The sequence below is a fragment of the Mus caroli genome, chromosome 2 (assembly GCF_900094665.2).
Source record: "Mus caroli chromosome 2, CAROLI_EIJ_v1.1, whole genome shotgun sequence".
NCBI classification, from domain to species: domain Eukaryota; kingdom Metazoa; phylum Chordata; class Mammalia; order Rodentia; family Muridae; genus Mus; species Mus caroli.
Genome location: NC_034571.1, coordinates 78114520 through 78131206, shown reverse-complemented (window position 1 = coordinate 78131206; position 16687 = coordinate 78114520). Strand labels below are relative to the sequence as shown.

Sequence of the window (16687 nt, the reverse complement as noted above, 5' to 3'; positions counted from 1 at the left end):
CACCAGACATGGTGGCACACACCTTTAGTCCCAGCAGACCTGTGAGTTGGAGACCAGCCTGGTATACAAGCGAGTTCCAGGACAGAAAACCGCTGCCTTGAAAAAACCAAAATAAACAAAGAAAGAAAGAAGAAGAAGAAAGGAAGAAAACCCAGGAACTGCAAGAGTCATAAGCTAGAAACCAGAGAGGATGGGGAAGCACAGAGCTCCTCTCTAGGACACATCTATCCAGGATGATGGCTGCCTGCCGATGAACGCGTAAGCATGCCATGCTTAGACCATGGCAACAGATGTGCACGTAACTGACATTGCTGTGCATACAGCTCCACCTATAATTTTAGTATCCTAGTTAAAAAAAAAAACAAAAACAGAGCTCTACTAATAATTAAACTCTAAATCAAAACTAACTTAACGGTACTACATTGAGGGCAAGTGAAGCGGCTCAGTGGGTAAAGGCACTTATTACCTGATCTGATGACCTGAGTTCAGTTCCCAGGTCTTATATGGTGGGAGGAGAGAATCAACTTCCAAAAGTTGTCCTCTGACCTCCCCATAGCAAGTGGTCAACTACATGCATGCATATGTAGGCATAATACACACATATACACAAACACAAAATAAGTAATAAATAAAAAAATTTAAATAAAAAAGTAAATAAAATAAAATAAAATAAAGGTACAATCTAGAGCTGCCGTGGCAGTACACAGCAGCCTTGCAATGCAGCATTTAGGGGGCAACAGTGAGAAGAACTTGAGTTTGTGGCTATGCTGAGCTTACAGAGGAAGATCCTACCTTAAAAGCACAAGCAAACAAAACAGGGCAGCATAGACCTCAGTGGTAGGGCATTTTCCAAGCATGTGCAAGGTCCTGGCACACAAAACCAAACAGCAGTAACAATGAAAAACCCAACTTAGTTTGAAGTTACTATAAACAAACCTAGATGGGGGAAAAAACCCATTGTATTCTATTTACAGGGGGAAAAAAATCCATCAAATTCAAATGCCTTACTTGAGTTCCAGCCTTCATCGGGTTTCCAAGGTCGCACACCACCTGCCGAGTTTGGTTTTCTGTCTTAAATGCACAGGACAGTCTTGCTAAGGCCTTTGATAGACAAGAAAGAAAGCGAGAGAGGAGTGGGGTTGGGATGAAAAAAGAAATTAATAGTAGCCAAAAAAGCGGAAACTACAAAGTTCCTACCCAATATTCTGTAGGTATTTAAATTCCTCTTTTAATGAAGCAAATAAATCTATTGAGTAAATAGAGAAAGAAGTCGGAGCTGTGGACCACTGCTGCATGTAAATGTAAAAATGTTGGGCAGACCCCTGGAGGACTAGATTCTGGTCACAGTGCATCTGGCTAGCAATGTGATGGGCAGGCTAGATCTAGCTGACCTCGTTCTTTTCAGATGCGTGGCTGGCAAAGCTAATAATTCTACAATAACATATTATGCAAAGCATGAGGCCTGAAAGGAATTATGTATTAGACTCTATTGTTTAGCAATTTAGTCTTAGATCGAATGGCTAAGCTTGGGCTTCACTAAATACGGCCTGCCTCATTAATGTTAATAAGAGCCGGGAGTGTGCTGTGATTTTCAAAGAGACAGCTTGCTTGCTTGCTTGCTTGCTTGCTTACTTCGTTGTTCCGGACAACCCCGATGAAGTCGGCCTGCGGCGGGATGGAAACGATGAGCTCAGCTTCATAGGCGCCTTCCCCTTGATTCTGCGCCTTCACAGTCAGTGTCAGAGGGTTGTCGTCCCCAATATAGATCTTCTTTTGATCACTGCAAGTTAATTCAAATCCAACAGTGAGAAGAGACTCCATGGGGAGGGAGCCAATCCAGAGGTTAGTCACGTGGCCAACAGCCTTCACTGTCTCGGAATAGGTCACGCACAGCTTCTCCACAGCTCAACAGAAAACAGAAAATAGCACACTGGATGCAAGTCCGGTGCTCCACATTGTGTGACTGAACGCTGGTGGCCCTCACAGAGCATGGCTCTGTACACATACCACCAATGTCACATTCCAGCTGTGTATGTACTTCTAATTCCTTGCTGGCTTTGCTAAAAAGACGAATTATTCTTTTGTCATAATTCTCACAACAGTTTTATCAAGTGGTGAGGACATTCCTCAGTTCAGACCTTGTCCACAGTGAAGTGTATCAAGGCAATTAGTAGGACTCGTGGTACAACCACAGCTGATGGGCATAAACCTGCCAAGCCAGGCCGCTAGTAAAAACACAGTGGGTACTTTTTTAACCATCATATTAATTGCTTTATTGTGAAAAAATTGTTAATTCTCCTTTACTGTAAATAATTCTCCTTATAAACATTAGCATCTTGAATAGAAAGTGTGTTTTTCCGTTTAAATTTCTTATATTTTTCTATTTACACTTTAGGGTACAACTTACCTATTTACAGAAACTTCCAGTTTAGGTTTACAGACATTGTCTTCACCACAGTCAAGTAGAATATGAGCCTTAAAGAAAAACATTTTATTATTTTCGACATGGATACTAGAAACTCATCTTTAAACATGTCAGTATAGGTAATCAAGAATAAGGAGTAAAAATTGGGTGAAATATAATTACTTAGAATTTTGTATTTCTCAAATTAGCTGTTAGCATTTTGGAATAGAGTCTAGTACAAGAAATGAGGGATCCTTTCAAATGTGCTCCTGGCTAACCTACACAAGCAGTGACAAGATAATCAGGGCTCCTCGTTAAGACATTGACCTCTGCTGCTATGCAAATATTAACTAGGGAGGAAAGGGTCAAAATAAGTTTAGCATGTACAAAATATTGGGAAAGAAGCTTTAAAAAAAAGACAAAAGACAAAACAAAACAAAAAAACAAAACAAAAAACCAATCAACCAAACAACCAAAGTCATTAATTAATTAATTAAACCAGAAGAAAACATCAAAAAAATCTAAACTTGCTTTTTCTGGCTCTGGCCAAGGAGATGTGCCATGAAGAACATGTAGAAAAACCCTCAAAAGAGAGGCAATGCAGGAAAAGAGATGTTGGTAGAACACATAGAAGGAACAAAAGCATGAAGGGAAAAGGGAAATAAAGAAAAGGTCATTCTTAGCTTATTTGTTGCTATTTTAATGAGAGCTTATCTCAAAAAAAAAAATAGTAACAATAATGATAAAGATTTCTAAAATAATTCTAAAACTATAGAGAAAAAATAGTCATCAAAATACATAGACACAGGTAAAAAGTTATTTGTAAAGAAAGGACCACATTAAAGCACACATACTAAGAAGCTCAGATATAAAATTAACCAATGGTGCAACATCCATCCACCCCACTAACAACTAGGAACGCAGAACTAACTATGTTCACAAGTCCTTTGCTAGTGGATAGTAAAAAATGGCAGATACACTAAAGTACCAAGGTACAAAACAAAATGTTTGTTAAAATACATAAACTACATATAAACTTTTAAAAATATTTCAATTTGCTTTCTATGTTGTCATATTACAATTCTCAAATTATACCCCCCAAAATAAACACTGCTCAAGAGGTCTTAGAAAGGAAGTCAAAGAAGAAGGGACAACCTAGATTATGCTAATGAACTCTGAGAGACCAAGCCCTAAGGACATGTAATAACATTCAAGGAAGATATAGAAAACAATATTTAAAGAGAGATATTGTGCAAAGGGTTTTGCAAAATTACCAAACTGTTTGAAATTTTGTGTTGCCTTATGAAAAGCATTACTCGTGGTGTGCCGGGAGCTCTGAGTGTATGTGTCACGAGCAGAAGTCGTACTGGGTGAAAACTTAACTGTTTGATGCGGGCAAAGCAGCATGAAGGAGCAATGCACCAGACCCATGGGAATGGCAAAGCCTTCCCCATACAGTGCAGGCTTAGAACTGGCAACGCTTTCCTCTCGTCTCAGTGCAAATGTTGGCAGTGTGTGCAAAACCTACCAATCGCACCTTCTTCCTCCCAGAGGTTTACATGCTGAGACTCCTCACCCACAGAGACCGCTTACAAGACTAGCTAACCCTTCCCCCTGGGTTGTACACAGCAAACACACTGAGGCTCCCAGATGCTGTGTGATAGTTGGTACTCCTCCATCAGAGTGCACATATCCCACCTGACCCCAGCTTTTCAGTACATGTGTGTTTATTTGTCCTTCAATCCTCCATCGCCCCCAGTCAGGTTTCCAAGACCAAGCCGGGCTGGACTTGGCAATTACTTATATAAAATATATACATAAAACTGCATATGCATTATATATACATATATATATATAATATGTATATATATTATATATACATATAATATATATATATGCATACATGCATATATATGTATAAATATAAATACACACACACACCACAAAATGTACACCCAAGATGTAAGTACTAAAAACTCCATGTAAATAAACAGGCCTTTTGTTATTTCCATTAAATAATTTTACTATTATCTGTACACAAAATGTAGCCCAGTCTTTCAATGCATGTAACTACTGAATAGGTTTAAAAATCTCAGACATAAATATTCTGATTATTCCCCCTCTGATTTCTTAATTAAGTATCTACCAACACTGTAAAAACAATCCCTTAAGAACACAAGCCTTATCAAAAGATCAAAGGACGATATAAGAAATAACTTTGGCTTGCATTACCTGCCGACTGACGTTGGCCGGAGTAAACTGGTTCAGGATGGGCTGCAAGCCTGTGGCATCAGCAGCTGTTCTCTGGTCCAACCGATACTCCATAAAAATGGTGATGGGAGTGAGCTTGTCTCTAAATTCAGATTCATCCTGAAACAAAAGAGCTTCAGGTTAAAGGTGACATCAACCTAAACTGTTTGGAGGAATCCACAACGGTGGGGAACCACGAAAGCAGCTGAATTCATCACAGAATGTTCGGTTACATCTGAAAAACTGTGTTAACTGTGGTATGCATAAAGTAAAACTCACATGGTTGTTCAGTAAGAACTGTTCATCAGGTTTAGTTTTATAATGTAACACTTGACTCAAAACAAAACCAAAAAGCTACGAAGTGCATTAGTTGTGAACCAAAGTTCTCTGAAGAAACCACACGTATTTAACAGTCTGCTAAGAGCTGAGCTCTGCCAATTATGCAGAGGTGTAATACTTCAGATAATGAGCCAGAGTTGTTATAGAACAATATGAGTCCTTTCTAATAACTCTTAGCTATAAATCTCTGCATCTGACTTATTTTGCCATTGCTAGCTAAAACTATTGGAATCCATCAGAAAACCTGGTGGATCGCTCCCCGCCAGCAACCAAAGAATGGGATAAAGATCTGAATTCCACTGTCTTTTGTAGCCCACCTACTCAACAGCACACCAGCCTCCCTTTGTCCTGTGTTCGTAAAAACATACACAACACAGCCCAGAGTCTATGCTTCAGAGGATAAGGCCTCCAGCCATAGTCACTCACATTCCTTGAATAAATTCTTCTCTTGCCTTCCTTAAAGTGAGACTGTGATTTTATGCCAACATGGTAAAAGGAACACTCAGGCAGCTACCCAACACAGTAATCAGAATATTAATGTGGTTTTAAGCTGCCCAACCTTTCAACCTTTGCTTTCCTTCACAGTGTAAGGGCTGCTGAATTTCAGTTCGCCCATCCCTGCCTGCTCTGCTGACACCACTGTTTTCAAACTTGTCTAGAAATCTCTTGTGGTCACTCTTTCCTGATGACCGGGGTTTACACACCCATCTTGCGGGAGCCACTTCTTATAGAGATCTAATAGTGCATGTGTCACCAAACTGTGCGTCCCTCACTTTTGTTTTTTGTTTCTCCTTTGGATAACTGGGAATGAGCTCATACATAACCTCTGATTTCTTCCCATTTCACAGTTTAAGCCTCATCTATGCTGTCCCATATATACAGCTAGAGTATACATTACTGCTAGGTAATATGTTATAACAGTTTATCCACTCTTCTGTCAAAGATTACTTGTGGTTTCCCAGTTTGTTTTTGTTATTACAGGATTTTGTTGCAGTGATGATTCTACTTAAATAGTCACAAAATTCACCAGTTCTTATTTATTTTCCCAAACCTTCATAACAACTAAAGGATCATCAGCAAGGAAGGAGCTTCCACGCTTCACACCTGGACTAGTTAACAAACAGACCTGAATTAAATTTAACCTCGGATCTGTTCACAGTCGTGACTACCTCTAAAATAAATCCTCAGTGGTTCATCAGATCACAGGCTTTCCTTTTCTGCAGCTACATAAAATGGTCTTGCTTTTTTCCCCCTTCTTTATTCATGTAGAAAGTCCTCCTTCTAAATTCTCAATGTTTGTCCAGCCTAGAATGAATTCACCTTGGCCTACTTACTGATTTGGTAACTTGACATATGTCAAGCTTCATAGAACATTAGAAAATTTCCAGTTTTACTATTCTTTTGAACAGAGATTAATAAAGTATCAGAAATGGCTCATTCCTAAATTATAATGTTGCATAAAAATCATCTAGTCCTTATGTTCCTATCTGTAAAGTTTTGTTGTTTTTGTTTTGACTTGTTTTAATGGAGACTTAGGATGTGGAGGCAGGAGGATTATGAATCCAAGGTCATTTTCAGCTACAAAGCATGGTTCATGGCCAACCTAGACAACAGGTAACACTGCCTCCAAAAACAAACAAAACTAATTCCAAATACCTTCCCATTTTAGAAGTATCTATATATAAAATCCCATATGAGTGATCCTATAGCTATTGGGTTTTTGTATCTCGTTATGGCAGGTGTGTTACATATGTCTAAGAATTATGTTTTTTTAAATCCAAGTTTTCCTATATATTGATTAGTTAAGAAATTTTATAATTTAAGTCTAAATTTTATCTATTTTTATATCCCTTTTTATTACAAATTTTATGTAAATGCTTTTTCATTTTTTAAAATTTGTCAGACATTCCATGTAAATTAAATAGCATTTAAAGTAGACATACCTTTCCCCTATATTCTTCTCCTATGATAATCCATTGATAATTTAATTTAAGTAATTCTCCCTTATAATTGCTTTTACCTAAAAATCACATTCCCTGTCTTTTTCCAATCAATTTTTCAACTTACTTTCCTATTACTGATTCCTAAAGTGGTTTGGAGCTTAGGTATCCTTCACAAGTCTACATGGTTAAGGCTTGGTGGAACTGGGGCGACAAAAGCTTTAAGAAAGCCTAGGGGCTGGAGAGATGGCTCAGCGGTTAAGGGCACTGGCTGCTCTTCCAGGGGTCTTGGGTTCAATTCCCAGCACCCACATGACAGCTCACAGTCATCTGTAACTCTGTTTCCAGGGGACCTAATATCTTCTGACCACCACAGGGCACCAGACATGAATATGGTACATAGTCTCACGTGCAGGCAAAACAGCGATACACATAGTTCTAAAAGAAAGCATAATAGACAGCCTTAATATCTGGAATATGCCTTTAAAGAGATGGATGGATGGACAGATAGACAGACAGATGAAAGATAGATAGATAGATAGATAGATAGATAGATAGATAGATAGATAGGGATAGATACCAGGCACATACATGATACACATACATACATATATACAAACATGCATGCAAGTAAAACAAACACATACAACAAACAAATAATTCCTGCTTTGACTGAACATCATGTGATTCCCAAGTTGGACTGCTCCTATGCAAGGGCCCTGTACTCCATCACGCCAGAGTCCAGACGCATCTCTGTGCCAGGAACCCTTCATGTTCCACAAGGATCAAACAAGTCTCGAGCTGCAAAAGGCTTCCGTTAAATCTCAATCCCTGGCTGATGTCTACAGACAAACCCATCCCTGCGTCAGGCTCCATCTCTCGCCTCAAACTAGACTCACACAGAAGTTTACAACTCAGATTTTAAACTTAGCCACCGGGAATCTGTAGTAGATTGCTTACTTTTTGGAAACTGGAGAGTTTTGCAGACTTGAGAGTCCAGCAATATCTCCAGAAATAAGCTTTTTCAGGACTCATTCAGTAACACTGTAGCTTCTTTGAACATCCATCTGACAGTAATAAACTCTACCTTCAATACTGGCTTTGACACTGACTGGAAAAGCCAGTTTTCTCAGGTGTGCTTCTCTGAGCTTTTCATTTTAACTAAACACCAATGTACAGGTAGGAAAACTCACATACATGAAAGGGAGAAGGAGAGTAACTACAAGGAAAAGGTAATGGTGCGGGAAGTGTCTTACCCGAAGATAAGCGACCAGTTCCTCACACTGCATCTGTCCCCCCCTGAAAACAGTCATGGTCTTGGAGTGGCCCGGGGACCTGTTATGGAGAAACAGTGCTCGTCGGATGGCTCCCTTCTGCTTGAGTTTATCCAATAGAAGCTCCACCTGGAAGTCTATACAAACCACAGCAGTTATAACCAACACATTCCTGGCCGGCACATGGCTGTCCTAGCAATCTAGACTTTTCCTGCAGGCAGAGATACTCATTTCTGAAAAGCAACTTCCTTCTACATTTATTTAAATGCCTAAGCATTGTGGTGAGGCAGCAACACATTAACTCCAGAAACTAATAACTAAATAATTCACTTGTCCCCCCAAAAATGTCATATGCAATTACAATGACAGTAGTGAAACCAAGTTATGGGGGGGCGGATCTGCTTTTAATTTAAGCTAAGGGGGAAAAGGCTTTAAATTTAAGCTAAGCAAGGATGTCCATGGACTGAAACAGAAGTAAATTAAGATTTTTCCCACTGGGTGAGGGGAGCAGGCTTCTGGTAGAATGCCTGAGACCCTGGGTTCCACCCCCCTTACAGTATATATAGGCATACAACATGTGCGCGCGCGCGCGCGCGCGCACACACACACACACACACACACACACACACACGATATGGTAAGTATTGATTAATGTGCATCCACACCATTACATTGAGTATTACGAACAGTTTATATCACTTGCAACGGCGTTTCCAATGAAGCTGCCCTTTAATGTGACAACTGAATATGTCCCTCCTTCAGCATATGGCCAAAGAGAATCTAATGGGTAACAAATCATATAAATGAATACGCAGGCAATTGTTACAATTACTGCCTCCTAGTATTTATCTCTTTAAGAAGTTGCTTAAAAGGAACTTGTGCAAAATTTTAAAACCTCAAGTCTCTTTGTCTACTTCTTTAAGTGTTTAACCTCGAATGCGGGTGTATCCCCTTTCTGGTCTCCACGGGTACATCCTTGCAGCTCCTCAGACAAAGTGCGCTCAGTCCACCACAGACTTAAACAGTCCTAGGCATCCCTCTGCTCTCTCATTCCCTTGTGGTCTCCATATAAATCAGATCTTGCAGTGAGGTCCTGCTTGCCATCCTGTGCACATCACACTGAGAGCAGCTCCTTTAGCATTCTTCTCCAGCCTGCTCCTACTCACTAGCAGAAGTCACCCACCATTCAGCTGGCAAGCCATGCTCTCAGACCACATCAATCATTTCAGCATAGAAGGAATGGTGTCGGCGCCACAGACTAAACGCAGCAACACAAAGGTTACACTCTTTCCAAGGCAAGGGATGGCCTTCCCCAGCTCTCAGTAGAGCACAGATTCATAAACAATGACACCTCCCCTGGGCCCCATTTACCTCCTATCATTAACCACTCAACATCCTCAATGCTGCCTCCTATTTACCATTCTTATGCTCAGTGTCCAGCAACAACAAAATACTGTCTCTGAGCTGACCTACGAGCTGCCAAAGAAAATACTAGGATATAATTACTTAATCTTAAATGTCTTCAAGCACAAACATTCAGGTTAGAGGGATAACAGCTCCTTGACTAACTGACTGCATCGTGTGCCCTGACGCTGCTGACCCAGCACAGGAAGATACTCACTGAGCTTGCGTGGAAGGGTTCCCTTGCCGTCTGCCTTTAAGCAGAATCTGACATTAAAACTGTAAGAAAAAATGTTTTCAAATGTAAATTCTGTAATCTAGTTTAGGTATATTACTGAAAACTGAATACCACACAAATCTCACATTTCTAATGTAACTCCCCCTTCCTATCTGGGGTGGTGGGAGATGGTTCTAGCAACCAGCCGTTCACTCTCCAACAACAAATCAGCGCATCGCGAGAGCTCTGACATAACACAGTGTTGTGTCTGCAGACAGCCGACATCCTCCAACTTTAAGTCACCCACCCACAGAATAGTTGCAACACCCACAGCATAGTTATAACATTTTATACAACGCAAATACTATGTGAATATCTGCTGTATTGCATTTTTAAGGAATGTCAAGAAAAAAGTCTGCCCATCTCCAGAACAGACACAATTTTTATTCTATATTTCTCTCCATGATTTATTGGATTGACAAATGCAGAAAACAGATAGTAGAGTCTGCATTATAAAAAAAAATTTTCATCTTTCTTTATGTTTTAATAGTCTAGTATTTATCTATGTATTAAGTGTGTGTATGTATGTACATATGTACATATGTACTCACTTATGTGCACATACATGGAAGTCAACTGTCCACTTTGGGTGTCCTCCCCTATCATTCTCTGTCTAATTGAGACATGGCCTCTTATTCACTGAAATAGGATGCAAAATATATTTGTCACTCTGTGCCATGATCACTATTAGAAGAGCCCGGGCTCCTCTGTCAAATGGGGTTGTGTCTGCATACACTGCTCTAGGTATCCCACTGGAAGCCCTCTAATGGTGACTACATTAGCAGCACTTACCCAGCACTCACAGGAAAGGAAGCCCTCTAATGGTGACTACATTAGCAGCACTTACCCAGCACTCACAGGAAAGGTGAGAGCAGACAAGAACAGTCAAAATGTCAGCTAAACCCTAAACAGCCTAGTTGCCAACCAAGCACATAGCGAGTGTTACATACTGCTTAGCGTAATCCAATGGAGAATGAGGACTGCAAACGTTCAATGTTTGTAGCAATCACTCAAGAGAGCCAGGAAAATGCCCTTCTCAGACTCATTTCATATAAAGTTTTCCTATCTACGCACCACACCTGTTAGTCCTATCTGACCTTCTGTAAAGGACCATGAACAGAGTTCCTCAAGATAAGCTGCTCTCCTTATACGTCAGTCAAGACTCCTTATTAGGTGAGTTTTATATTTATTTGGACATACATGAAAATGTTTAAGTTTTTAAAATAACACGAGCCGGGCGTGGTGGTGCACGCCTTTAATCCCAGCACCTGGGAGGCAGAGGCAGGCGGATTTCTGAGTTCAAGGCCAGCCTGGTCTACAAAATGAGTTCCAGGACAGCCAGGGCTACACAGAGAAACCCTGTCTCGAAAAACCAAAAAAANAAAATAAAATAAAATAATGCGAATCAATTTAAATAAAAGATACTATAACTATAATACTATAGTTATATAGTACAGCTAAATGAAAATATAGCAAAACTCAGGGAAATTTCATATTTAAGATAAAAAAGAAATTATGATACAGAGAATAACACACTAGATTTATGAAAAATAGACTCATGTGTGTGTGTGTGTGTGTGTGTGCGTAACAAGCAAAAGACAAAATAGAGAAAAATAATTTTTGTGATATTATTTACATATATGTAGTCTGAGAAAAAACACATCCTGTTATAAACTTAAATTTTCAGAAGGGCCTATTTATAATTAAAATTAAAATGTTTTGAAGTCTGCTTACCTTTTTCTTCTTCTTGAATACACTTTTGACCAAATACAATACATTAAAAATCTTTCTCATACTGTTATAAACTATTTCTGGAACCTTCTAGACAGCTTCCTTGAAAGTGTACCTTCTATAGCCTTATCTGTAACATGGATATAGACTGCATTCATAGAAACTGCCTGGGTTTCTTCTTTCAGCCATGCCAGCTAAATTTGTGTTGTTTGTACAATGACTGAACTATTAATCATCACAACTACTAAACAAAGATCCTTACCAGGAAACCTTGAGAGCTGTCCCAGGCAACGGGCAGATCTTATTGTCTTGATTTAAAATGCTAGGGTACACTTCAAGGCCAGCATTTACCGTGACAACGGGTCTGGCTCTAGTTTTAAGTGAGAGAGAAAGAGGGGGAGGGAGGGAGGGATGGAGGGAGGGACGGAGGGAGGGACGGAGGGAGGGAGGGAGGGAGAGGGAGGGGGAGGAGGAGGAGGAAAAGGAGAGAAAGGTTATTTAAAAATAAATTGATTAAATTCTCATTCAATACAGATGCAATTTAATGCCCATTACTATTGGTAATAGCAATGACAATTGTACTAGCCTAGATGTAAACATAAGATTCCTGACTGTCTCATTTTACCCACAACTGACCTAATTCAGCCCTGCACCTTGGCAAATGTTCAATTCCAGGCAAGTGAGACGATCGATCAGCCTACCTGAGTTCAGCACACTAAAGCACAACTGTTACTAGTTATAGGTCATCCAGCTAATTAGAGTGAACACAGGGAGGAATGTGTGTGTCATAAATCCATCTGTGCTGACAGGCATATGTATAGGAAAGGAGAACAGCTCCTGCAAGGCAGGCAGAATTCCTACAGATCATACTTAAGGCAGACGTGACTTCTAAATGACGAGAATATTTACAGTACAGCATACACATGCTTATTTTATACTCTTTAAAGATTTGTTTTTATTAATTAAATTTGTGCATTTGGAGTGGAATATGGGTGGGAGTGAGCACAGATGCCTGCAGAAGCCAGCAAAGGATATCAGATCCCGGGGAGATGGAGTTACAGGCCTGACATAGATGCTAGGAACTGAACTTGGGTCCTCTGCAAGAACAGTAAATGCTCCTAACTCCATTCTTAACTGCTAGGCCATCTCTCCAACCCATTTTAGCCCTTTAAATTTCTTACATACTTACCTCATGCAAGTGTTTATTAATTTCATAACAATTTATGAATTATATTATTAACAATAATTATAAAACTAAAACAATAAACTAAAATATATCTGAGTATCCCATCCCCACATCCTGAAAATCCAAACAATAAAATATTATGGAGTCTCAAATCTACAACATTTTGAGTACCAAAAAGATGACCAAAAATGTTGTGGACTATTTCAAGTTTTGGACTTTGAGAGTAGAAAGGTTTCATGCTTAACTGAGTCTCTGCACATACTTGAAAACCTATAAACCTCCAAAACCTGAAGCACTTCTGGTCCCAAGCCTTTCAAATAATGAATATTCAACTTAAGACTACATTTTTGCAAAATTCAGATGCACAAGTCTGAGTTTTATATTCAAGAACAATGGGGTCAGGTCAATGAGGCTGCTTCAAATGACAAATCTTGGAAGCCTGTAAGGGTTTTTGTTGTTAGGTTTTTGTTGTGGTTGGGGTGGGTGGTATTTGTTTGTTGTGGTTCTCAAGACAAGGTCTCTCTGTGTAACAGCCCTGGCTATCCTGGACTGGCTATGTACACCAGGCTGGCCTTGAACTCATGGAAATCTCCCTGCCTCTGCCTCCTAAGTGCTGGGATTAAAGATGTGCACCACTACTTCTGGCTGGGTCTGTAAGTTTATGTTCTCCGTGGCTATGATGAACTTGATGAATCACAGAACCTTACATGGTTCCAATGGAAACTCTCTTGCCAAGTTCAGCCCATAACAGTACAAGAACCCCAACCTATTCAAAAGGTCAGTGGCGTTCTGAGGCAGAGGAAGTGATGACCAATAGAACTGAGAGCACGTATACAGCTAAAAAATGTGTGTTCTAGATTAAATAAAAGAGTTTTGATGTTCATGACATACCACCTTTATGGTCATGTAATACTGAGGCACAAGTACCAACTTAGTTTCACTGCCTCTTCTACAAAAATGTAAACCTTTTACAGAGACAAAGTTTGGAGCTGAGATGAAAGGATGGACCATCCAGAGACTACCCCACCCAGGGATCCATCCCATAATTAGCCACCAAACCCAGACACTATTGCATATGCCAGCAATTTTTGCTGAAAGGACCCTGGTATAGCTGTCTCTTGTGAGGCTATGCCAGTGCCTGGCAAACACATAAGTGGATGTTCACAGTCAGCTATTGGATGTATCACAGGGCCCCCAATGGAGGAGCTAGAGAAAGTACCCAAGGAGCTGAAGGGGTCTGCAACCCTATAGTTAGAACAACAATATGAACTAACCAGTACCCCCAGAGTTCGTGTCTCTAGCTACTTATGTAGCAGAAGATGACCTAGTCAGCCATCATTGGGAAGAGAGGCCCCTTGGTCTTGCAAACTTTATATGCCCCAGTACAGGGGAACGCCAGGGTCAAGAAGTGGGAGTGGGTGGGTAGGGGAGCAGGGTGGGGGGAGGATGTAGGGGACTTTTGGGATAGCATTTGAAATGTAAATGAAGAAAATAACTAATAAAAAATTGGAAAAAAAATGTAAACCTTTACCATCTTAAATTCATTCTGGGGAGGCAGAGGGCCCAAGCTCAGTGGGTTTTTTTTTTTTTTTTTTTTTTTTTTTGGTTTGGTTTGGTTTGGGGTTTTTCCCATTTATTTATTTATATTAGATATTGTTGTTCCACCTATAGGGTTGCAGACCCCTTTAGCTCCTTGGGTACTTTCTCTAGCTTCTCCATTAGGAGCACTGTGTTCCATCCTATAGATGACTGTGAGCATCCATTTCTGTATTTGCCAGGCACTGGCATAGCCTGGCTCAAGACAGCTATATGGAAAGGACCAAGCCCAGTGTTTTGTGTACACAAGGCAAGGATACTCCCAGCTACTACCCATACATTTTAGGAGTGACTAAAAATGTAGGACAATGTCTTCACACAAAATGTAAAGGCTATGAAAGAAAATTCTGAATAGTCTTTAAAAAATATTTTTAAAAAACTATAGCTCTCTATTCTTTGAGAGTTTCTTGAATAGAATAATTTTGTCACTATAAGAAAATCAAACTGAAATTCAAATGAAGACTTAAACATTTTTCAAATAATTTAAAATATTCCTGTATTAAAGTATATGCAACATACCTGTATAAGACAGCTCGATCCACACCAAAAGCTCCTACAACTAAGTCTTGAGAGAGAGAAAAGCATATTAATAATAAAAATAAGTTTTAAAACATACATTACTCCGGCATGTTTACTGCTCCTGGGTTTTATTCTCAAAGCCAAGAAGTTTGATGATAATATGCACAAGGCAAAACTATTTCCAAACAGTGAATAAACTCTCATCCTCCGTTAGACTCTCCTTCAGCTAGTCAAGAACATTTTAGAGGGCTAGAGAGATGCTTTGGTGCTTACAAGCACTGGACAGGGTTGTGCACGTGGCTCTAATCCTAATGTGCCCCTACTTGGAAATGAGACTTTCCAGAAGCTCCCAAGCCAGTGAAGGTGCAGCAGCACACACACCCTGTCTCAAATAAGGAGGAAAGGCAAGAATCAGCCCGGAGGCACTCCACACACATCTCCAACCTCCTCATGCACCAGAGACACACCTAAGTCAAACACCACCACACCTTGGCACACACCACACACAGACATACACACACACACACACACACACACACACACATACGCGAGTGGGTGCCTTTGAAGTAACAGATATAGAATTTTGTCCTGAGGAAATGCATAGAGGCATACAACAACAACAACAAAATATATAATAAAGGTAAAATAGGATACAGTGGTTATCTGTTAGAATGGGAAATATGAAATTCATGTTTTAGAATAATAAATGTTTCAAAGAAATAAAATACATGATGAAAAGTAACTAAAGCATGGTGTTACTTTGTTAAATTATATATACATATATATAATTGAAGAGATAGTTCTGCAGTTAAAGAACACTGGCTGTTCTTCCTGAAGATCAAAGTTTAATTCCATCATCCACAAAGTGACTCACAACTGTCTGTAACTACAGATCATGGGGTGTGACACCCTCTTCTGGCCTCTGTAGGCACTGAACACATGATGCACAAACATATATGCAAGAAAAACACCCATTTATATAAAATAATAAAAACCTAGACATTTTACATGCATAATATATTTGTATATTCATATGAATGAATGAATGAATGAATGAATGAATGAATGATCTGGGCATGGTGTTGCACACCTGTAATCACAGCCACTCAAAAGGCAACAGCAGGAAGATTATGGGTTCCAGGACAAGCTGGGGTACATTAAAAAAAATTAAAAAAAGGGGCTGGAGAGATGGCTCAGTGGTTAAGAGCACCGACTGCTCTTCCGAAGGTCCTGAGTTCAAATCCCAGCAACCACATGGTGGCTCACAACCAACCATAACGAAATCTGATGCCCTCCTCTGGAGTTTCTGAGGACAGCTACAGTGTACTTACATATAGTAAATAAAATAAACCTTTAAAGAAAAGTGCCTCAAACAATCACAAAATAGAGGTGCATTGGGGGAATATGCAGATACATTTGGTGCTATTAAGCTTTGTAGTGCACACACTGCACTCATAACAAAGCTCTGAAATAATGCCAGCTCACAGACAAACCTCATGTCTCATTTCTAAAGCATGGCACCAAGCTAAGACCCAGAATCCAGAGTGGCTATTTCAACAACAGAGATCATCTGGGTCTTCAAAATTTTACTCCATGTAAGGAAAGAATCAATTTTGATCCTAGATCCACTATAATACTCAAAAAATGTAGAAATCGCCGGGCGTGGTAGCACACGCCTTTAATCCCAGCACTCGGGAGGCAGAGGCAGGTGGATTTCTTAGTTCGAGGCCAGCCTGGTCTACAAAGTGAGTTCCAGGACAGCCAGGGCTA

General features: G+C 39.9%; 1 protein-coding gene across 2 annotated transcripts in view; it reads right to left on the bottom strand.

Moving 5' to 3' along the window:
- The window catches only part of Itgav (integrin subunit alpha V), an 83105-nt gene that overhangs the window by 13190 nt on the left and 53228 nt on the right, over positions 1 to 16687 (bottom strand). For both annotated transcript variants that reach the window (XM_021184288.2, XM_021184294.2), the window contains exons 14-21: positions 14918 to 14963; positions 11879 to 11986; positions 9829 to 9887; positions 8190 to 8344; positions 4637 to 4774; positions 2408 to 2475; positions 1633 to 1780; positions 1009 to 1101 (exon numbers count right to left, since the gene is read on the bottom strand). In XM_021184288.2, the coding sequence (XP_021039947.1) occupies positions 1009 to 1101; positions 1633 to 1780; positions 2408 to 2475; positions 4637 to 4774; positions 8190 to 8344; positions 9829 to 9887; positions 11879 to 11986; positions 14918 to 14963 (815 nt within the window). The remainder of the gene's footprint in view (positions 1 to 1008; positions 1102 to 1632; positions 1781 to 2407; positions 2476 to 4636; positions 4775 to 8189; positions 8345 to 9828; positions 9888 to 11878; positions 11987 to 14917; positions 14964 to 16687) is intronic.